General features: G+C 46.2%; 1 protein-coding gene across 12 annotated transcripts in view; it reads left to right on the top strand.

Moving 5' to 3' along the window:
• The window catches only part of AFDN (afadin, adherens junction formation factor), a 131,468-nt gene that overhangs the window by 76,449 nt on the left and 31,236 nt on the right, over nt 1-23,783 (top strand). For 9 of the 12 annotated variants that reach the window (XM_081035369.1, XM_081035377.1, XM_081035376.1 and 6 more), the window contains 11 exons: nt 398-513; nt 3,674-3,735; nt 3,863-4,068; nt 5,997-6,017; nt 6,739-6,884; nt 7,205-7,299; nt 7,807-8,072; nt 9,318-9,461; nt 10,464-10,662; nt 13,686-13,789; nt 15,807-15,893. In XM_081035369.1, coding sequence (XP_080891495.1) covers nt 398-513; nt 3,674-3,735; nt 3,863-4,068; nt 5,997-6,017; nt 6,739-6,884; nt 7,205-7,299; nt 7,807-8,072; nt 9,318-9,461; nt 10,464-10,662; nt 13,686-13,789; nt 15,807-15,893 — 1,446 coding nt within the window. The remainder of the gene's footprint in view (nt 1-397; nt 514-3,673; nt 3,736-3,862; nt 4,069-5,996; nt 6,018-6,738; nt 6,885-7,204; nt 7,300-7,806; nt 8,073-9,317; nt 9,462-10,463; nt 10,663-13,685; nt 13,790-15,806; nt 15,894-23,783) is intronic. The other 3 variants (XM_081035379.1, XM_081035378.1, XM_081035370.1) reach the window with 1 other exon arrangement.

The raw sequence follows: 23,783 nt of genomic DNA, 5'->3' as shown, positions 1-23,783 counted from the left end.
TTACATTGTGCATTCTCGCAGCCCTAGCCTGACTGAAGAGAACTGCTTGGAATAAAGTCACTATTGTTGCTGTGTTTTTGAAGAACCCCGTGTGTATGTACTGCTTCTGCGTGCCTGTGTTTTAAAGCACCTTCTAGCTTTTCGGAAAGGAAGGTGGCTGTGTGTGGTTTACAGTTCCTCAGTGGCAGTGAAGGACAGTGTGTCTTGGGCGTGCCACTCCTCCTGGACGTGCGTCCTCCGCGTGCTGAGCACCTCCCGTCTGTGCTCGCGCTCTGCGCTCCCGTCATGCTCCCCTGCTTGGCAGCCTTGCACCACAGCTTCACCTGCAGCACTGGGTGTGAAGCGTGACGGGGGTGTGCAGTTTTAAACGCGCTGCGTCTTCCTTCCTTTGGCCCAGAGCACCACAAGGCTGGACAGCGACAGGGGACCGTCTGCCTCCAGCCCCGCCGAGCGAGGGATGGTGAAGCCCATGGTCAGAGGGGAGTATCAGGACTACCGCAGGCAAGAGAGCAGGTAGGAAGGAGGGGGGCGGCCCAGGGAGGGCTTGGGGTGAAGACCATTGAACCTACAGGGGCTCGGCCAACAGTTTTAGCATGTCAGCGGTATTTTTCAGAATATTTCCATTTTATGTTACTGACTTGGAAGAAAATGTTCCATCAGCAGTTCTATCCCGTATGTGCCACGGAGTTGTCCAGTTGAAATAGGAGTGTTGAATTAAAATGTGTCTGTTTTGAATGTGCTTCTCTGCAAAAATGTGGGAGAGTTTTTATAGTTTTAATATTTGTTAATTTATATACTTAGATAAAACTAGTCATTTCCCCCCTTTTTAGAAGAAATCCTCACGTATTTAAAAATATACAAAGCCAAACCTGATTTTGAGGGAGAGCTTTCAGGATTCATGGAGTGCTATGGTGCTGTGTTGGGCTCCCATGTGGTGTGTCTCCCTGTTGAGATGAATGGGGTGATTTTGTTTTCTTCTCACATTGTTCTTGCCTAGGTTTTTTCAATAGAGAGCTTCTGCCTTTTGTTATTTTCTTTTCTCACGATTTTTAAATTATATGGTCTTAATAAGTCAATAAATTATATGACCTTAATAAGTCAGAATTTACTTTCTTGTGACCTCTAAAATTGTTTAAATGTTGAAAATTAACGTCAGTGTCTCAGACGTGGTTTGTGTAGCCAATTTGTTTAAACTGCGGTGTTATCTGTGCTGAGCACGTTTACTGTAGGCCTCTCGTGTACTCAGACAGAAGCAGGGACGTACAGTATGAATATTTTATCATGTTCTCATTATCAGCAGTGAAACTGGGAGCCTTCATCTTCTGGCGCTATTCAAATATTTAATGAGGCCATTCTGACTGTTACCTTTCACAGATACAGTCAGGTGTTAGCTGATGCAGGTCACTTGCTCAAGGTCACTTACCAATTCCGTGAAAGGCCAGATAGTTTTTAATTTTCCAACTTCCAGCAGAGGGCACTGTGTATCATCAGATACTAAACCAACATCAGTCATCACAGGAGTTAAATTTGTGCATTCAGATGGGGATATCACAGTTCTGAGCCCACAGAATTAAGTGAGTGAATGAAGACATGTGAGAGGAAAGGTGGGTGAGGATAATGCTTTTGGAATATGCAAAATGAGTAAGTATAAAGAGTTAATAAGTAATAGCCACATGTTGATTAATTGTATGTCAGAAATTATTTTATCCTGTGAGCAAAAATTTTAATTAACTCTTTTCAAGGTCAGATGGTTTTGCTTTGCAGTGTTACTAAAATAAAGGTTTTATTTGAAGTACAAGTATGTGTTATTTTGTTGCTATTAAGACAGTGATTCTTCCCATTTACAATTGTATTTTTCACATATACAGGTTGGTAAGCAATACTTAATTTGATATATTCATAAAAACCTAAGTCACTTTAATAAGCATGTTTAAAATGCTATGTAGTCAAGGAGAAAGTCTTTGAATGATTGGAGTGACTACATTATCACTGACATTTTTTCAATGAGCATTTAAATTCCCTTCATTTTACTAGATTTGTTAAATTGAAGAGACATAAACACTGCATAAAGTTTGTCCAGGGTCATCCGTTGACATTAACTTGAAAATAACTACTTACCTGCAATTGTAGATGTCTATAAACATGGCAGGGTAAGAGACGCATGTTAAAATAATTGCATTTAAATTATATCTGTGTATAAGAGCATTTTTACGCCTAAATTGTTGAGTTAAATCCAAATTATAAATCATAGACTGCGTAAACTTCGAAGCATATGATTTGATGAAAATATTTTTGTTTTTACTTGTAATGATTACCTTAGTTTGAGTTGACTCATTATATTCTCTCCTTATTCATCTTTGAGTGTGTGACAAAGATGAGGATGGAGGAAAGAGAACTTTGTTGTTGGAAAGGAATTACTATTTTAGTTAGGCAGTCTATAACTGTATAAATCTGTAATCATAGGTGTTTTGTCTGAAGAGATGAGTAGCCTTGAATGTTCTGCTGGAAACGACTGTCATTTTAAATCACTAACCTAGTGCAAATATCCTGATAACTGTGTTGACTTCCCGTTTCACCAAACAGGAAGATTTATTTGCGTCAGTATTGCCCTCATTTTGGTGTGAGCCAATATTTAACTCAATCGACATTTTCATTCCAGTTGTCATAATCCCTCTATTTAATTTTCTGGTAACTTTGCAGAAAGGCAAAACACATTTGTCTTACACATTTTAGAAAGTTTGCGCTTACTAATGGCTTTCAAATGTTTTTGACCACAGTACAAAACACAAAATCATATTTCACATTATGCCCTAGTGGACACATCCCTGCATGTGTACATGTGTGTATCTGAAAGAACTTCACATAACAGTACCCTGCGCTTACATCCAGCCAGTGGGGGCAGGGTGACGCACTAGTTGAAGAAATCTTTAACTGAAGTTACCTACCCTTTGAATTAATTTGGTCCTGAGTACCTGAAAATACATAAACATTAGTACAGTGCTAATGCTTAGAAATGTTCCAAATTTCTCTTTGTTTATATTTTTGGCCTTTCCTCATTTTTGTAGTGTCAGGCTGAATGATGAAAAGTGCCTGGAGTTTCTGTGACTTTAAGAAAAAGTGTGAGTGAGTAGGATGTCTTATTTTAAGGCCTGCGTCAGTGTGAGCATTAAAAAATGCTACCCAAGTGGCTGAAGGGATCTTCAGGGACCATCTTGGGTGACTTTTATCAGCCAATAAACACAGTGGCTAGCTCTTGGGAAATTCCTCCCCCTGTAAGAGCTCAGTGCCAGGCTGGACGTGGTGTAGACTTTCTCTGTGTCTTTTCATGGTGACTTGAGCCGTGGCTGTGGCAGCTGCACAGCGGCCTGGTCTCTGTGTGCTGCACAAAGTCTTCGTGAATAATAGAGAATCATGTCAGGTCTGCTCTCGGGAAAGAAGCAGATACTTCAAGGAGTTGACCTCAGAGGAGCTGGGGGATGATATGATGACTCTGAGTGTCTGAATATTCAGATGCACTCCTTGTGGAGGCAGGGCATTGGGCTGTTTATTATTTCAGAAAAACTGTACACACATGTAAAAATAGTTCTGAAAGCTGCACAGCTGGGCAGTGATGTTAGGAACTGCGTGACGGCAGTTCCTAACTTTTCAGAGACGGCAACATTATTTTTTTCAGAACTCAGGACGCTCCTGGGCCTGAGGTCACGCTGCCTGCAAGCATTGAATTCAGGGAAAGCTGTGAGTAACTTCAGATTCCAGTGTTAGTGAATTACTGCTTGTTCCATTTTTCTCCATCTGATTTTCATGGGTTTTTGTTTCTGTTCTTTTTTTTTCTTTTTTTCTTGTTTTTGAAATCTTTTCACAGCTGAAGATTCATTTTTATCTGCCATTATAAATTATACTAATAGCTCTACAGTCCATTTTAAGTTGTCACCTACATATGTATTATATATGGCATGTCGGTATGTATTGTCCAGCCAGTACAGACCCGATGTCAGTCCTACAGAACGTACTCACAGAGTGATCGCAATAGTCAACAAGATGGTGAGCATGATGGAAGGGGTGATTCAGGTAAGTTCACCTGCGACACCATGCCAGTCCCTGATGTGCTTGTCCTTTTGAAGTCAGTCAAGTTTGTTACTATAATATTTCAGATTTGGTTGTATGTTTGCCTTTATCTTAAGAATTTTTTTCTAAATTAAAAGTTACATAAATTGTGTTGAAAAATGTATGGCTTTAAAAGTTGAAGAGAAATGTAAAGTTTTTACTGTTTCTTCCCTACAGACTTTAGAATAAGGGAAGATAAACTGTGTATATGGTAACGTAATAATCATGAAAGAGACCCTTAAAATTTATACTTGTTGTGAGAAAGTATTGCGACTTGATGTGAATTTTCTTAGAATTTAAAAAAAAAAGTTATTGAGATGAAATTCACATAACATAAAATCAGCCCTTTTACAGTGACCAGTTCAGTAGCAGTTAGTGCATTCCCAGCTGTCGACCCTCTGGTTCTGAAACATTTCTGTTACCTGCAGTAGAAGCCCACCCCATCGAGTAGTTTCTCCCCATTTCCTTCCCTCCAGGCCCTGGCAGCCCCCTTGTTAGAATTCTCTAATGGTTGTAAAAGGCACTTGCTCTTTTATAATGAGCCTCCTGTGATGCTGGTGGGATTGTCTGCACTGGTGTAGGTATGATGGACATCACGACATTTCTCACTTACGATGAAACTCAAGTCAAATTCTTTCATAAATCTATTTGAAAATTTCGGAAGCAAGGGTGTTTTCTCAGTAGAATGGCTTGTTTCTTTGAGGTACTCTCTATAGTTGATAAAATTGGCATAGCAGTTTTCCATACTTACAGATAATTTGAAGATTTAATCTTAAATTTACAGATTTTTAAAATAGTTTTCCTAAATCACATGGCAATGCTAGTATTCAGCTATAAAACTTGAGGATGTAATGTTGAGAAACAGAATTAGATGGTTAGGTTGCTTTCTCCTGTCAGGATAGTTTGAGGCTAACTAATGTTTTAATTCCCTCAGAAGTGTTTTAAAAGGCCAGAATTTTTAAAGAAGTGTTTCTCTTATGTTTGAGTGGTTAGCACATGAATTTGATGGAGTTAGGCTTCTTTTACCCAAGTGAGGATAGGGATTAAAAAAGAGAGTCATTTTATTTGGATACTATTTTGTTCCTCTCTTATTTTACAAGCAACCATGATTTCCTTTTCAGTTGTCATTCAAAGCCATTGTCTGTTCCCCACCTTGTTTGGATTTCTAAAGCCTATTTCAAATCAAGTCCTGTCATCAAACTGCTTTTGATAGACTTTTCCATGTTGCACTTGGACTGGTCATTGGAACCACCATCATCAAATCAGGGCTTTTAAACTTCAGATTTAGGGTTAGTATATGATTGGAGGAATCGCAACATTTTAGTAAGAAACTATGACAGTGAGTAATTTAAATTCTTTAATTTATAAAAACCTACTTTCCAAAAATAATTTATTCCTTTTTAGTATAAGTATAGTATAGGTATAAGTTTTTTAATCCATTGTTAGGTTCTCAACTTTTGATTGTTTCTGTTGGTCTTTCCTGTCTCTTTCATTATTAATCAATCCAGGGGAAGAGACTGTCTTCCGGACCTTTCAGTAGTCTGACGCACAGTGTTATCGGGACGTTCAGCAGTCCTTCCTTTGTGAATCTTCTAAAGAGATCCATATGTTCATGTGTTCATTGTACCATCGTTAGAGATAAGCTCTCTAGGAGTTGACTTAGTTATTGTCCCAGTGGGAAGAACATAGAACTAATTAGTCCCTTACGGCGTACGCTCCAGGAGCTGCCTCGGCCCCTTACATGAGTATGTAATTCGACAAGAACCTAACTGAATGTTGTACCTTCATGTCGTACCTTCATATTGGTGTTTTGGTTTTTTTGAACTACCATGATTGTTTACAAGTTTCTTTCTCTCGTTCTGCTTGATTTCCCCTCGTCTGTTTCTCTCCAGGAAGTAGACCAGGTTCATCAGGTAGGACATACTGCTGGGCCTGGGCCTGGCTGTGTTGGCTTAGCTGAGTTTCTCATGCTGCTTCCATGTCAAATACAGCACTACACCTGGACTGAGCAGTTCATAACACTCATTCAGCAGCAGAACATGCACTACTAAAATCCTTTTTGACTGCAACCTTTATCGGCATTTCATAATTTCTGCTTAATGCACTTCAGTGTGAATATGAAATGACAAAAGTTCTGTTTCTTCTCTTTATCGTTTATCTTTGGTTCCTATTCTTTGGATCTCATCTGAGGTTGCCTGGCCTGCACATGTGGTCGGGAAATGAGGCGATAGATCAGTACTTGATACCGAGTTGCTTGGTGTCAAAGCCAGTGACTGCGAGTATCAGGGTGGCTGTGGGTGACCATGGGGACGTGTGTGTATACTTCACAGATTACCAGATAATGCATAATTGCCAATTTGGTGTTGTAGTATTTGCTCTCTCCATTTCTCCATTGATTCTAAATCGTAGCTAATTAGGTCCATGTATCTGTACATAAACCCCAAGAAGAAGTGGTTATTTTCCACCGCAGTGAATGTACCCAAATTCCTTTGCAAATATCTGGTATCTGTGGTAAATACCCGGTGACATGGGAAGGTACTGGTCTATCTTCAGCAGCTTTTCAAGAGCATCCCTTTTTGTGTTACTGTCTTTGTTTGTTCTGTAGCTGCTTATGGAGATGTGTTCTGTCTGCAGAAACAGAAGAACATCGCAGGGGCACTTGCTTTCTGGATGGCAAATGCGTCTGAGCTTCTCAACTTCATTAAGCAGGATCGAGACCTTAGCCGGATCACCTTGGATGCCCAGGATGTTTTAGCACACTTGGTGCAAATGGCGTTTAAGTAAGGACAACAGTTCTGGAGACACTGTTCTATAAAGATTTAAATCGAATATTTTCTTGTTGAATTTTCAAAACTAATTTTAAAGGTTTTCATTTACTCTAATTGAAAATGAATATTAAGAAGCATAAATAACTATGCAAAATGAGTTGACTTAATAAATGGAATTCAGTGAACTATGTTTCATGAATCCTGAGAATAAAACTATTATATTTTTAAATGAAAATATTTTTAAACAGTACAAACTGTTTTGCACGTGGTACCATGTCTGATAATAGCAGTGCCACATGTTGAGATCATTAACACTGTTTACGTATTTTCAGGTACCTGGTTCACTGTCTTCAGTCAGAACTGAATAATTATATGCCAGCCTTCCTGGATGACCCCGAAGAGAACAGTCTGCAAAGACCAAAAATAGGTTAGGATATTCTTTTCCTCTTTCCTTCTTCCTTTCCTCCCGCCCTCCCTCTCTCCCTCCTTCTTTTCTTCTCCTCCTTCCTTTCTTCCCCTCCCTCCTTCTGTCCTGCCTGTTTAACTTCATTTTAATATTTAATACATGTAAGAGGGAGGTATTTTACAAATAAATGAGATGTCCTATTGGATTTGGCATTCTTAGTAAAATAATAAAGTTTCACTATCGTCCGCTTTGTTTAGCAGTAGTTCTCATTTTGGAATGTCATGCTGGCTGTGTCTGTTAGAAAGTCCCTTAGCGTGTGCGTAAATGCTAGACAGATCTGGGGAATCCTCCCCTCCCCCCCCCGTATGTAGTCTGTAGCCACCACGTCGCGCTGCCCATTTGAGACAGGTATTCTAGACGTGAGTGGAGCAGGCCTTCTCTTAAGTGCCGTTATCTGGCCCACGGCTGCTTCACGAGGCTCTTCCCCAATGCCATTGCTACCCTGCCTCACCCTGCGTTTCTGAACAGACGATGTTTTGCACACGCTCACGGGCGCCATGTGTCTGCTGCGGCGATGCAGGGTCAATGCGGCCCTGACCATCCAGCTCTTCTCTCAGCTCTTCCACTTCATCAACATGTGGCTGTTCAACAGACTGGTCACCGACCCCGAGTCGGGGTTGTGCTCCCACTACTGGGGCGCCATCATCCGCCAGCAGCTGGGACACGTGGAAGCATGGGCGGAGAAGCAAGGCCTGGAGCTGGCCGCCGACTGTCATCTCAGCAGAATAGTGCAGGTGGGTGGTCCCGGGGAAGGACTGGGACGCAGCAGAACGTCAGCAACCCGCTTTTGGGCTCTTTTCTGTGTAAATATAATGGGAGCACGGTATATGCGTTTGTCTGGGTCACTGTAACAAAGTACAACACACTGGGTGACTTAAACAACAGAACTTTATCGTCTCAGTTCTGGAGGCCGGAAGGTCCAAGAGCCAGGTGGGCAGGTGAGGGCTGTGAGGGAGAGTCTGTGCCATGCCCCTCCCCCAGCTTCTGGTGGGTCGCGGGGCATCTTCGTGTTCTGTAGACGCATCTCCCCCACAGCCCCCATCTCTGTCGTTGTCTGCACAGGGCAGCCGCCTGTCTGTCCACGTGTCCACTTCTTGTAAGGACATCAGTCATAGTAGATCTGCTTGATTACACTCTCAAGGCCTTGTCTCCAGATGAGGTCACATTCCGAGGTGCACAGGGCAGGACCTCAACATACCAGGGTAACCAGTAGGACACGGATCCTTCAGTGGTCCTTTTTACTCAGAGTAGGAAAGTATGTGTCCTAAAGCTCCTTTCTAGAAGGCAGATTCTTATTTAAAATGGTTACTAATTCACTTTTAAGAATACGAAGCCAGGGGGTCACAAAGCAAAAACCTATATACAGTAGTAGATACACGAAAGAGAGAGGAAGGACTCTGAGCACAGCACTCCAGAAAGTCATCAAATCACAAAGGAAGAGAGCAAGAGACAGAAAGTGCTGTTTTACACTTAAAGAAATGAGTATCCACAGTCTCAAAACCCAGGGCGAATTTTTGTTATTACATGTAGTTTTGTATTTTCTTCTCAGTTTCTTAATCTAGTCTAAGGAGATTTGTCATAGAAAGAGGCAGTCCCCTCCTGCTTTAACTGAGCCAGCTGGTTATAAAAAGGCCATTGCAGTGAACCTATTCAGACCCGAGTAATTGAATCGGTCACCTGACTGGCTATGAAAGTATTTCCAGGTTCTAAGATAATTTTTTTAATGCTCTATGAACATACAATTGAATTTTACTATATATGCTTTTGAGTAAAATTAAGAGGCCACATAAAAACCTTTTGTAGGCAGTGCTTTCAGTTCAATTTAATGTATATAGTTCATGTTCATGGAAGTTTGTTTTCTTAAAAATATCCTGCATTTCAAAATCAAATTAGCAAGTTACTACCATTGTACAAATGTTCATAAAGGGGAATATTTGTGAAATACTTCTAAGTCATATTTCTGTTGTTTGTTCTCCAAGGCGACCACTCTGCTTACAATGGACAAGTATGCACCTGACGACATTCCCAATATAAACAGCACCTGCTTTAAGTTAAATTCATTACAACTTCAAGCCTTATTACAGAATTATCACTGTGCACCCGATGAGCCCTTTATACCGACGGTAAGTGAACGGTGCCACGTTGCTACACGGTGGTGCGGGACGCGTTTGCACAGGGAGATGTGGATGAAAAGCAAAAAGGAGACCTTGTTTAATAAGCTACCTTATTTCCTGAGAATTAGATGACTTACTCTAATAGAGAGGTAAGTTAGATGGTTGGATCCATCTGTTGACCTCCAGTATTGCACTTATGCCAACAAAAGACATCTCTGAAAATAGCCCCAAACTAGGTACCACCGAGTGTCCACCAGCAGTACTGTGTATAAATAAGTCAACGTCGTGGTTGCAAAGGAATACCGCCCTGAGTGGAAAAGAATGAACTGTAGCTACACGACATCCTGGATGAGCATTAGGTCATAATGTGCACAGAAATTAGGCAGATACCCCTGTATCTGCACAAACAAGTGCTTTCGGCTGTCTGAATTTCAGGAGCCGACAGGAGCACGGTGTGGGAAGCCTGGGAGCGGTGCCTTTGGGAAAGGCGGGAGGGCGTGCATGCGTGGTCGCTGCTCGGCCGGCTGCGCTTCCGCTCCCTGAGCTGGGTGGTAGGTGAGCTGCTGTGTCCACTTCAGTGTGCTGTGCAGTCAGGATCTGTGCACTTTCCTGTCTGTGTGTTGTGTTAATAAACAATTTTTAAACAGAAACCACTATAACCCGTAATTCAGAAATCACCGCTCTTCCTATGTCATTAAACAGTCTCCAAAAGTGGGATAATTAGCACTGGATGTTACAGAATTGTGCAAGGAAAAAAATGATTCCTTTCGAAAAGAGAAAAAAATCCATTGTCTTGTGACTACACAGCTTCTGTTCAGAGCTATACGTTACTTGAAATCAGTCATGAACGTCTTGGTTCATGTACTGGGGTGTGTGCTCGGCTGGTGCTTTGCTGCCTTCCCCCTGGGCTGTGGGTATACTGGCCGGCTGTTGTCCCTCCTGGATGGCCCCGTACTTGCGGGAGCTGCGCCAGCCACACAGCATCTCTGATCCGGCCTGTTTCCCAAGCAGGACCTAATAGAAAACGTGGTGGCCGTCGCTGAAAACACGGCTGACGAACTGGCCCGCAGCGATGGGCGGGAAGTGCAACTGGAAGAGGATCCTGACCTGCAGCTACCCTTCCTCCTGCCCGAGGACGGCTACTCCTGCGACGTCGTCAGGAACATCCCCAGCGGCTTACAGGAGTTCCTGGACCCTCTGTGCCAGAGAGGTAAGTGCCACTCTTGAGCCGGGGCTCAGGTCAGGCCGGCGCCGGCTCCTTCCATTCTCGGCGTTTCCTGAGCCTGGTGGCGGGACTCGGCCTCTAGAGCCCGGTTGTAACTTGGTGTTGGGACCAGCCCAGTGGGGTCATTCAGGGCAGCACCAGTGTTGGCCGCAGATTGCCTGAGTTCTGATCCCACCCCTGTCACCTACAGTCTCACGGTAAAGTGGGTGTGGTGACAGGACCCTCCTGGGGACTGCTGTGAGGATGGCTGGGTGCCTGCGCTGCTCCGTCAGGGCCACGGCGCTGTCGCTGGGGCCAGGCCACTTCGTGGTCTGCGCTAAGACCCCGGCCTGGCGCAGTGCCCCTCCCAAGTTCATCATCGTCTGGCCTGCGTTTTCTCCTTCACGGTCAGCGGTGAGCGTACCGTCCCCGTGGTACCGGAAGCCTGAGCTCGATGCCACCCAGTGTTAGTCCCTGTCTGCTGCCCTTCTGCAGCGGAGCTCAGAGGCAGGCGTTTCAAACGAGTAAAGAGAATAATGGGAAGCTTATGGTTCTGTGCCCACAGGTGTATCAATTCAGTGAGTGTGATTTTTAACCAGTGAATATTTCACTCACCTCAGTAGACGCTATGCCTTCAGAGATTTTCATAGTTTATGCAGTTGGCTTTACAGAAGCTGCTGCTTGTAAGATGGGAGTGTGATTGTCCTCAGCTCTCGGAGAAGCAGAGGCTGGGTGGCTGTGGGTCTAAAAGGACCGAGTGGGACAGTGAAGGGACGGGGGCAGGAGTGGGCAGGGGCTGCCCCAGCCCTGGTTCAGGGCACCCGGGAGCCCCCGAGCCAGGGGCGCCTGTCACAGGGGCCTCAGCTGGCCCCTGGCACCAGAAGTATGTCCTCACACTGACCCAGCACGGCGGTGGGCCTGGGGGCAGCAGTGGCCACTGGGCTGCTGAAAGGTCCCTTCCATGCTGCCCACCCCCCCCATCCGAGACCACAGCCGTCAGCACCGCACCCGCGTTCATCATGGCGGCGGCCGGCCGAGGGCTAGTTCCTCCTCCTCGGCAGCCTCCACACTGCCTTCAGACATTAGAATTAGGCTCTGTTTCCAGCTCCGGCTGGACACTCTCCCCCATCACCTGTGGGACTGTGGAGCGTGCCGTCCCTCCAGCCTCGGTCTCCGCCTGGAAACACACTGCCCGTGTGACCGCTGTTGAACAGTGCGCTGTGTGTCCTTGCGGGGGCCTTTGGGCCTTTGGGCCTGTTCCTGCTCCTGCTGTTGCCCTTACACGCCTTTCTGTATTTCCTTCAATGCCACTCAGGCATCCCTGTGTCCAGACAACCTCAGCCATCTCCTAACACTTAAGCGACTTCCCCACCAGGGATCCTTATGTTGTTCTGCTGTGTTTTGTGGCAGCACTTGAAACATGCTTATAAACGTACTGCTTCACTTCCCCTACTCAGCGCCTGACTCCGGGGGCTGCGTGCCCGTGCCCGGGACCTCCCCTGGGCTCTGCGGAATGCTGACTTTCCGGACATGTGATGCTTGGTCAGGTCTGGGCATCAGCACCTCATGTCAGGTTTTGAGATGGTGATGTCGCCCAGAACACACGTGCCTTGGAAAGGCTTGTAAAGAATTGGGCGTTTTCTTCGATGACATCAGTGTTTTTAATTCTTCATACTCAATTCTTTTTGCAAGCCAAAGAAAGAACTACTGTGTGCTCTCAATTTATATTGCTTCTGTTTTTTTGTACAATATAATTGATTCTGTGAGAGAAGGCTATAAAATCAGCATAGACTCATACCTGATCTGAGACGCATTCCTTAAGCTTAGAAAGTAGGAAGTGTCTGCAGTGTGCTCCAGACTTATTGTGGGAAACCTGATGTTTGAAAAACGAAGAAAATAAATTACAACTGTTGGAATTTCAAAGCTGTGATAATTATAATTCCTAGAACACAAGAAAGAGACGTTAAGTTGTAGGTTATATTTCAGTGAAACTGGATTGAAACAGCTTTTTTTTTAAAGGACTAAAACTAAGTAAAATTAATTTATGTTCTGACTTTAAGTATGTTTGTGGCATCTCCTTTTCTGTCTACCGTGAACGATCTCTTAAGTGTCCAAATATACTCCCCCCAAATTACCCTTCCTGGTGGGTACCGGCGTGGAAGAGAGTCCCAGCACATGCCAGCCTGGGCCCCTGACCAGTACCCACACCTCAGGGTTAATGGAGACTGGATGTTCCTGAGAGGCTGTGTGTGGCACACTGGGTGCTTCTGGGAACTGTTAGCTGCTAATAATAATGAGACCACTGGGAGAAACTTAGCAAGACTTGTGCGAGGCTTGTGTGACGTGACTTTTTCAGAAAATTTCTGAGAAACACAAGAGAATACCTGACTAAATGAAGAATGCTACATTTTGAATTGAAAGACTTCATTTTGTAAAGATGTCATTGTCCCTGATGAAAATATCAATGGTATTCTTTAAAACATTGTAAGATAATTCTAAAATTTATTTGTAAGTAATCAGAGTATTGCTTGTAAGGAAATTTGGACAGAGTAATGACGAGGGGCCTGTCCTCCAGAATTGCTTTGTGAGTCAAATAATATGCGGGCTGTAAGTCAGGTGGCCGGTGTCTGGGAGTGCAGGCACATATCCGGCAGTGCCACTCGGGTTCCTCTTGCCTGTCTCTTTGTCAGAGAGGGCCTCTTGGGCCACGGGGTAGGTAGACAGTTAGCAAGGCATTACATTGTGTGTCAGCAGTCGCCCACAGATGTGAGAACAGCGATTCTTGGGAACAAAGGAATGGGGAGACCCAGCTCACTTTTCTACCTGGTGTTGGACCAAAACAAATGTATGATTTTCAATGTGTGCTAATTCAGTTTTCAGAGGGAGTAAAGGTGTATGTAGAGTAAGAATAATAAATAGTCATGAGACGTCAAGTACTCGAGGCCTTACGTTCTTCCCTTGTTGAAGATTGTGGTGTGTCTGACGTGCTCTGCCTGTCAGTCTCACTGCGACTTGTTTGCTCTTCTCAGGTTTCTGCAGGTTTGTTCCTCATGCACGCTCACCAGGTACCTGGACGATATATTTTGAAGGTGCAGATTATGAAAGTCACCTTCTACATGAGAACACGGATCTGGCAAGTATTGGATGGGTGCTAGGTGGACCAGAAAACGAAGCGTTTTCCTAATGACTTAAAAATTTAATGCAAATGTATTCCTCGCTTATAGTGAACCTTCTTGTGATAGGAAAGCTTTAAAATCACCTCTTAATGCTAATTTTATTTAAAAATCTTAAACCCATGACTTATATAGATACAAGTTTTTATTTTTAGACTATGTCTGTACAGTTTTGTCTATAAACAAATGGTGCTTTTTTAAGTAAAGAATCTCTGTACCCCCAGTTACAACAACCTCAACATTAATATGTATCTTTAAAAGAGGTTAATATGTTAGCCTTCACAGACTTCATTGGAAAATGTTTTCTTTTGCTGATGTTCCATAAATTTCTGAAAGAGTGGTCAATTCCAGTGTTTACTAGCTTTATACATTGTAAGGGAAATCCTGCTTCGCTTCATACAGAGCATTTCAAACCAGAAGGCTGCTCTCCCCGTGCCCGAGGAGGCGGTGCCAGCCCAAGAGTGCTCTTGTGCCACACACACGAGCACATATTTCTTTGAAATACCAGTCCAGAAGAAATAGGAAATTTTTCTGTTTTGAAGTTGTTGTTTTTTAATTTTTCCATAATTGCCATTTTTGTCTCTTAAGCCACTTAAGAGTTCAAAAAGAACAAGCAGATGTTGGCGTTACTATGAAGAGGCTCAGTGTATTACGTGTGGTTGGATGTGGCAGTTCAGTCACCTGTTCACATAACCCCAGACGGCATGGAATAGACCAGTGTGTCTGGGCCAGACACACTGGAGATTCTGGTCGTGAGAAACAGCCATAAGTCTCGTGAAGCTTCAGAGACTTGCTTGTGTGTCCTGAATTCCTCATTGGTACTCAGTCGTAATGAATTGGTTTTGGTTTAGTAGCATACTTTAGATTTGAACATGGATCATATCCATCCCCCCAAATGAATTAGTTGATGATTTCTCTGTGGCCCAAATAGATGACACATGTAACTACTGATACAGTGGTCAGGCCTCTGACACTTACCATTGACCTAACCAGCTCTTACTTGTCAAATCTGAAGTGACAGCAATTTCTGATTGCCACATTTCATAGAAAAACAAATACCTTTTACATGGAATCACTGGTTCTTTACCTTTCTGCTTTATTCCCAGATCCCTCAGGAGATTTCAGGTCTTGATTTTAAAATACTCTCTCACAGAGAGAACTCTGGTTCTGAATTAACAGCCAAGTGTTGAATTATCACTCCCTGGCAATGTGCCTTCATACATAAGTCCCCGTCTGTGTGCACTGACAGCTTTGTTCTTTAATTTCGTTTTCTATTTCATGGGAGGTGTGACCTATATACAGCATGTCAGTCCACAGATCATTATCTTGCTCACTCGTTTATGAATCCGTTCAAGAACTGGCTTGGCCTGTGGGGATGTAGCTTGTCACGAGCTTTACACCCAGCCCAGTGGGCTTCCCATCGTAAGGTGGGCCGGGAGCACAGCTGCCTCAGCCCTGTGGCTGCTTTAGTTCTGCTCTGTAAGAAAACATGCCTGTTGGCATTTTCCCAAGAGACAGATGTTAGGTCACCTTTCTCAGAGTTTTTCTTCTGTCCTCCCCATAGATACTCTGAAATACGTTTAAGTTTCTTCAAAAAACACCCAGTAATTTATTCTGAAAGGTAATAAAGTAAAAATTTCATTTTGTCTTTATGTTTGAGTTTTGTAACTGGATAGTCATGGAAGTTTAGTTTTGTTTTATACATTAACTTCTTCAAGTAACATTTCAGTAGCATTTATAACTAGATTCATGTTTAAGATTCTTGAGTCAAGAGTCTTAATAGTTACCTCCCCGGATGCGTACCTGAAGCGTACCTGTGTTGATTGGCTTTTTTACTGTTTCCTTTCCCGCTCTCCTGTTTTCCCTCTCATTCACCATAGTGAACCTGATTGACTAGGTGGAGCATGAGCTGTGTGACCATGTACTATAGAAGCACCCCCATTTCAGCCATAAAGTAACTGTCTTTTCATCCCTTAGGCTCAGCCTCTGAGGAAGGAACCTGAGGTAATCACTGTGACCCTGAAAAAGCAAAATGGAATGGGCCTTAGCATCGTCGCAGCAAAGGTAGGACAGTCAAGGCATGAGCGTGCTCAGGCTTCGTCCTTTAAACCTGGGCTCGGTGGCTGGGTGTGGGGACGTTGCTGCCTGCAGGTGAAGTGTGTGTTCAGCATTGTTTGGGGCGGGGGGGTGGTGGTGCTGGAGCGAAGCCCCGGCTTGGGCTCCACTCACTGCGGGCGGACCTCCCTTCGGAAGGTGGAGCCAGCGTTGATGCGACCTGGCGAGGAAGCCGCTGGGTTTGGGGGACTCAGGCTGGAGGAGAGGCACCTTGTCGTCAGTGCCTGGGGGAGGCCTGTCCCTGCGTCCCAGTGGGTGTCATACACCCTTTTCCCATGTGAGTGCACTCACTGGGCACCTTGTCACCGGCACCTTTCTGGCTTTGACCACGAGGCACTCCATCCGCTGGGTGTGCAGGGGAGTTTCAGAAACCGCCTGCTTTACCTGGGCTGTGTGCTTCCGACAGGGCCAATTGCTGGCCCTCCACTGGCAGAGGGCGCCAAGAAGGACGTATCATTTCAGCACTTGGACAAAAAGGAATAAGGGGAGGTTGGGGTAACAGGAAGGACAGAACCATACATATGTACAGCGCGTGTGTGTTCGGACCACTCAGCCCTGCACCAGAGGCAGAGTTGAGTAAGAAGTGGTGCGTAACTCATTTTAAAGCGTCTTGATTGACAGGTCGAGAGTTTGTACCTTATGCTGTAGGCAGCACAGAACAGTGAAGGGTCCGGAACAAAAGGGGACATGATGACACTTTAGGAAGCCGTACCTGGGAGTGGTGTGGCATGTAGGGTGATTTACAAGCACCTGGCACTAAAGGTGGGATTCCAGTTAGGACCCAGCTGGAAGACGCCCTGTCCAGGGCGGTCGTCTGGTTCTGAAGCACCAGGTCATTGGGGTCACCCCAGGTAGGCTGGACAGTGGGTCCCGAGCCTCAGCCCAGCTCCGTCCAGGATTCCTGCTTCCTCCTCCTGAGAAGGCTCACGCTCGTGGCTGTATTGCCAGACTCTTGTATCTCATGGACTCAGAGCTCACAATTTGCAGATGTGAATGGGAAGGTGTCAGCTATGGACTCTTGCTCTTTGCTTAAAACTGAACCAAGCGCCCATTTTCAGGATAAAAAAGACTAGGATGAAAACTGCCCCATCACACTCAGGTACACAGGAAAAACTTAACCTCCTGTTTTCCGATGTTGTTGTATGTATGTATGTATGTATGCATGTATGTGTGTGTGTATAAAATTTTATTTTAAATATTCATCTTACTGGCTGCTACCATTTACCAGCATCTCCATTTTTTCCAGCTTAGATAAGTAATCTGTCTTAATACAAAACTACCTGTTTTCTGTAGATCCCAGTCTGATTTAGGTTAAATGTCTTTGACCCTTTTGCTCATGTCCTGATGTCTAAAGGACCCATGCCACCTACCGCCTGAGGCCCACTGGGCACTCCCCTGCCCTTTCTTGCTGGCCGCTGGCCTTGTCCAGCTGCCAGGTGTTTGTGGGCAAATAGGACAAGGAGACAAACTGAAAGTCACAGTCAAGCTGTAGTCACTTTCCTGACACTGCAGGCGAGAGGCAAAAGAAAAGGGCACTGTGCCGTCCCCCGGGTGTGATGGTCAGATGGCGAGCAGCCGGGAGAGCCCTCTGGCCGCCAGGAGGAGCCCTGAACCTTTCTGTGGACCCGGCAGGGGAAGCAGTGAACTAGGCCGAGTGAGCGTGGGGACAGTACTTCAGCTGGGCGCCCCAGGAGGCCGCTGCCTGGAGGTGCCTGGCCAGCACTGCGGGCGTGTGTGCTGCCTGCTTCACTGCACAGGCTGTGGCCGCGGTGTGCCAGCTGTGCCCCGGGAGGCCTGGCAGGCAGCATTGTGTCACTGCTGTGGTCTGGTCAGGCCCAGGGGAGCTGGATTCCTCAGCCTTCACCAAACCTGCGCTCATTGAACTGCTTCCGCCCGGCCTTTGTCCACCCGTGTGGCTGCTGGCCACACACCTACCCGTGCTCGTGTGTGCAGTTCCCGCACGGTCACCTCTGCCACCAGCTCCTCTCCTGTGCAGCTCCAAGCTACTGCGTGTTCTCTTCACATTGGCGTTCACACAGGGAGCGTAGGAGGAAAAGAGTCCTCTGTGGTCAGTCGTGGGAAGATAGGTGTCTGGTTCCTTGCTGTCCCACGCACGGTTTGGGGTGAGCAGTCAGTGGAAGCCAGGCCTGATTCCCACAGTTTAGGAGGACACAGTGCGGTTCGGGTTACGCTGCCTTCGTAAGACTAGGTCTTCGTTACGTGTACTGAGATGTTTGAAAGTAGCAGCTAATTGCTAAAGTGACATTTATTCCGGAAGAGAATATTGTGTGAAAGTAGAGTGTAATTTTCACTTTTGAGTCTTTAAATCTCTAGGGTTTTTTCTGTTTTGTTTTATATGCTAATACATTTAAGAGATTTGTAGGAAAAAACTAGAAAATAACAGTATTTCTAATTGGGATACAGGATTATAGAATTGGGGCTTCATGGGGAATCGTAGCGACCCAGGAAGTTAGGCAGATGTAAATCAAAGGATGAACTTTTCTGCCGACCACAACCGTGTTGGGAAGCGTGAGGATGTGGGTGTCTACACTGGGCCTGCTAATATGTGCTTTCTGAATGCAGCGCGCTCCTTCCGCCTCCCCGCCGCTCCCGTAGCAGTGGCCCGCCACAGGCTGCCCTCAGAGCAGGGCCCCCCGGAAAGCAGAGAAGCCACAAGAAGGAGTGCCCGCTTCAACACCCACTGCAGCCCCGAGGAGAGGTGGGGTGTGGCTCCCTCCTTTCCGGGGTGCAAGACCTGCGCCTCCTTTTCTAAACGAGAGGGTGGTGTCCTTTAACGTAACGTGTCAGGGATCTTCCTTCTGTTCTGGCGTCTGGTCTTGCAGATATTTTCTACAGTGAACAGTATGTGTACGCTTAAAACTAGAAGAAAAGCAAGAGTGTTTGAAGAGACATTGCAGATTCAGTCCTAGGGTGGTTAACTCATCAGCTTGTACCTGCATTTAACAGGACTAAGTACATGTGTGGCTGTCAGGTTTTCTTCTCCCACCAAGAATGTCGACATGCAGTAGCCACTCTGTTGGTCCCTTGGGGACAAGGCTGAAAGTGGGAATGAGCAAGTGACCTGGGAGGGGTCACTCTGAGGGATCTTTGCTGGCGGCCTGCGCTCTGCTGTGCCGGCCGGGCAGCCCGGCCTCCCTGCCGAGAGGCCTCGAAGCTGCACCTTGACGGGGAAGCAGGTGCGAACCAGGTAAGATGGTGGCTGAGGGGCTGTGGAGAGTCTGCAGCTGTGGTGGGGTGCAGCACGGGGACACCTTTGAGGTGCACTGAGCGCAGCGGGGGCAGGTCTGTGCTGTCTGTGGGCTGGTTGGTCTCTGCCCCACTGCGTGGTTGTGCAGGCGGAGTGGGAAAGCAGCCACAGGGCCGCTGTGGGCGAAGGGGAGTGGCTGTGTCCTAGTCACACCGACCCACGAACGCTGCCCCCGCGCTCACTTACTTGCTGCCCGGAAGCCCCGAAGGAGCTGTGAGTGAGGTCGGCAGCGTGCACGGGCTCCGATGGCGCCCACTGTGCTCCAGTGCCGCCCTGCGTGGGGGTTCTCCCTGCCGTATGAGGCAGGGCTGGAGGGGCTTTGCACGCTCAGGGCGCCCCGTGGGGCAGGAAGAGAGGAGCTGGTCCTGGCTTCAAATGGTGACAGGCTCCGCGGAGCACTGGCAGTGGTGTGCAGGGAGGTCAGCAGCTGGGGGTCGCTTTGTTGTGGGGTAACGTGGCGCCGACCGGCAGACACCCCGTCTTGTGCTCTGCTCAGGGCTCCCCGTTTCTGGTCATCAGAGGCGCTGGTGCACCTTTGTTGAGCAACAGCTTCCAGGTTGCTTGATGAACTGGCTATAGTGGCGAAGGAGAAATAGCCACACGCAGCCAGATGCTGTGTGCGCAGCTGGCATACCCCAGGGCTCACTGGACGTAGGACGGGGGTGGCAGGGGCAATGGCAGTGTGACAGGCAGCGTCCGGCTAGAGCACGACAGATACGTGTGCGACCCGCTGCCTGTCTCGCTAGGTAGGCGAGTGTGGGACTCCGGCTGGGAGCCGCAGATGCGATGTGGGGTCGCAGAGAGCTGCTCTGGAGGACAGAACTCAGAGCAGGCGGTCTGCTGGCTGCAGGTCTGCTGCTCACGTGGCTGACACGGGTCCCTTCCTCTTGCTGTGGGGTGCCTGAGCTCCTATCCTCGGGACCTCGGAGCGGAACAGACCACTTCACGTCTCCAGGCCGGCGGTACGGCCAGGCCAGTGTGCTGACCTCATTGTCAGGTGAGGGAGCCCTGGGAAGCGTCCTCAGCCCGGGAGTGGGTGATCACGTCTGTCACTTGTTCTAGTTAATGTCAACCGGGTATTGTGTTCTTTCCTGAAACAGCCGGTCGGCCTCTGTAGCTGGGTTGTGCCCCAGTAACCTTAGTGACTGTGTGTTCATTTTTTCTAGACGCTCTCATGGTCTTTGTATCTGGCCCCGTCTGTGTTTTTGGCTAATTAGTGAGCGGCTTAGCTGCCGCGAGCCTAGACACAGGCCATTGAGTCCCCTGCCGCCCCTGCACACTGCGGTTCCGTCCTAGGAAAGCCAGATGGCTCGGGGCAGTGGCTGTGTGGCTCCTACCCCCAAATATTGCTTTGGGGGTTCAGTGTGCCACTTCTTACTCATCTGTGGGCCAGCGCAACACTTCCTGTTTAATTTGGAGTTTTAAAATACAAACAGTTCCCTCCTCTTCATTTTTCTAGCTCTTTCTAAAGTTGAATAAAGTACCAAGTGAACAGAAATCAGAGCTGACTGGTTACGTAAGAGTCTGAATGTTGCATGCTTCTCATTCGTGCTGATAAATGCCACAAGTGTCACTGCTTCCCGCTTGGAACTGCGGCCCGAGTTTTGCAAGGCCAGCGTGTTGGTTGCTGTTGCAGCTGAGAGAAGTAGACAGTTGTGTTTCCAGGTTGAGAAGCTGTTGTAGGGCCCCAATGTGGTTCTCCGTTGTGGGGAGAGCAGAGCCCGTGGTGAGTTTCCTAAGGGGCTGTTGGGGTGCGGGTGTGCTCGAGCAGACTGATCTTTAAAGAATGTTTTTCTCCCACTGGAGCTTGTTGAAACCTGTCACTAATTAGCTTGCTCATGAAGCAGCCATTTAGTGTTGCTTGTAATTACACACCCAGATGTTTGTTGCTTTTTGTTTTAATGCTGCCAGTTCTTAAGATTCGTAAAAATACAAGTCTCCTACATACATTTTGTACAAGAAAAAAACATACATTTAATCCGGCTAGTTATAATATGGTGAAAACTGCTTCAAGTAATTGTAACTGCAGCTGTATAATTTACTGACGACATATACAAGAAAATCCATGATGTAATTTTTTTTTCGCTACCATTAGGTGGTTTTTACTGTAGGTTTTCTCTAAAACTCATTTTTTCTAAAACCCATTTTCTAAATGTGAACATCAAACAACTTTTAGAAGTACTTAACTGTTTTACTATTTTATTTATAAATGAACAGCTAATTCAGTAGTATCTTAAAGATAGTTTTAGTTTGTGCTTTTAGACTGCATATTGATTTTAAGTTTTTAAATCTTGTTAGCTTGAAACACAAAATAAGATTCCTGCGCCTTAGAAAGGAGAGGGTGAGACAGTGTTTATTAACACACCGCCTCTCACCGTTGGAGGAAAGTTTCTTACATGACTGTCCTTTAGTGCTTTGAATCTGAGACTTTCACTTGTGTCTCTTCTTGAGTGTCCTGACTGCGACCGTGTGGGAAAGAGCTGGTTAAAGAAATGAGGTCGGGAAATTCTTGGTTCCTTTTTAAAATCAGTTCTAAAGTGCCCACTGTGACTGCAGCGTTTCTGCCATGGAAATGCCAGAAATAGCTTTCCATGGAGTTGTAAAACTAGTGCCTGCCACGCGTGGCCGTTGCTTATGAATTTGAAAGCAATATTTTATGTTTTAGTTCTAAAAGCAAAATAGTGTATTATATAAAAGAATAATTTTTTACCAATTTTACAATAACGGCCTAAGTGCTAATTTCTAGATTGAGTTCAATTACAATATTAAAACCACATGACAGGAACATTTAAGTGTTAATGCTCTAAAGCAGAGCGGTCGTTTCGCACGGTGGGTCCTCATGGAAGCGTTGGTATCTGTAGGGTCCGGCGGCTCAGGGCTCAGCGCCGGGCACGCACAGGGCGCACTGCTGCGCGCTGGGTGCACAGGTGCCCGGGGCCAGCCTTGGGCTCTCGCTCCTTCACGCCACGGTCCCTTTGAGAAGCTCAGGAAAGCTCTGCACCTTTGGCCACACGAGCCCCACGCGGAACGTTTGCCTCCTCAGCGTCCATGGGACCCAACCAAAGACTCTGCTTTCTGGTTCATTTTCCTTCACTTCGTTGTGGAGGAGGGAAAGAGTGACGCCGTGATGCCTCTGGTTTCGAATTTTATGCAAAGAGGAAACAGACCCACAGAGCGGGGCCTAGAGCCCAGCTCACAGAGCGAGGTCAGGCTGGGCCTTGTCCACAGGACCGCCCTGTCGTGCACGGGCCTGTCCTTCCACGTCGGTTAGGGCAGGGTGTGGGTCCACAAGGAGTTTTAAAGCCAATCGTTTCAGAATGAAGGAGTCCCCACCCCAAAGAGGGAGCTTTTCAGTGTTTGGTAAAGTCTAGTCTGAATTTTGCTGGTTAATGGGTCAGAACTGCTTGTCTGACTAGATGTGCCATGTCAAGCCCTGCGAAAGGAGCAGGTGGGCAGAGCATGGGGCTGGGCGCCTGACGAGTTGTCCGTATTCCTGGGCGCTGAGGTCATCCCAGCCCACTGATTGTTGGAAATCCAGCCAGTCCAGACTGGGCTTCCCGGCCTGAGAACAATAGCCGTGAATTCATGCTGCTTTGGCTGGCATATCTTTTTTCCTTCTGCTGCCTTTTTTTTTTTTTTTTTTGGATTGTATTTTAATGATGTTTTTATGTTGTTAATCATCTACTCCCACACTCACTCAGTTTGCCACTGGCATTTTGGAAGCACAGGTTCCTTCTGATTGAGGCTCCTGATTGCGTCTGGCTGTGCAGCAGTGAGGTGAGCGTACCTATACTTTGAAGCCTTCCCAGAAGGTGCGTTGGAAGAATTAGAGGAAACGAGGCATTTGGGTGGCCTTTTCCTTGTAGCATTTTTCATCCGATACGTGAAGCAACTGATAGGTACGTGTTTCTTTCTCGGATCTAGGGAAAGTGGGATGGATGTCCAGCAGCTGCGTTGGACCTGTGCCTTCTGGCATTCTGTTGGGGCACTTCTGTGTTATTCTCTTGGTACCTTTCTTACAAGTAAATTCCAGACCCAGCTTTGCTCCTCCACACTCTTCTCACTCTGCCCTTGATCTCTCACCTCCTCCGTCCCACCTTCCTCGCAAGTTCTCTTCTCAATCCCTCTTCCTTTGCTGTTATAGGAAAGCAAAGCAGTTTTAAGGTGCATTTCACAGTTAATAAGATCACACACGGAGCGATCTGTTACTTCATTGTAGTTGCTTGTTTTGAGGATTGAGGACCTAGATCTCTGCCTTCTTTGCACTACCTGGCTAATGTACTCATGTGTCTGGTCATTGTTCTCTGATAGTCTGCGACGAGGTGGAAGGGCACAAAAGGCAAACCATGCACTTTGGGTGCTTTGTTGCCGTGTTACTCTCATACTTAAGTCTCATTACATTTCAAAGTTGTATGCAGCGAAATTCATCACTCCTAATGCCTTTGGAACACATATGCTTTTCAGAAGATCCTTTTTAAAAAGGAATTTGATTGGTTAAATGAGGAATGGCTAATTCTGAATGGTTATCCTTATTTTAATTTTGCAACTAACAAATACACTAAAAATACAAT

The sequence above is a fragment of the Rhinolophus hipposideros genome (assembly GCF_964194185.1).
Source record: "Rhinolophus hipposideros genome assembly, chromosome: 3".
Taxonomy (NCBI): Eukaryota; Metazoa; Chordata; class Mammalia; order Chiroptera; family Rhinolophidae; genus Rhinolophus; species Rhinolophus hipposideros.
Note: the sequence above shows the minus strand (reverse complement) of the source record. Positions and strands in the feature narration are given on the sequence as shown.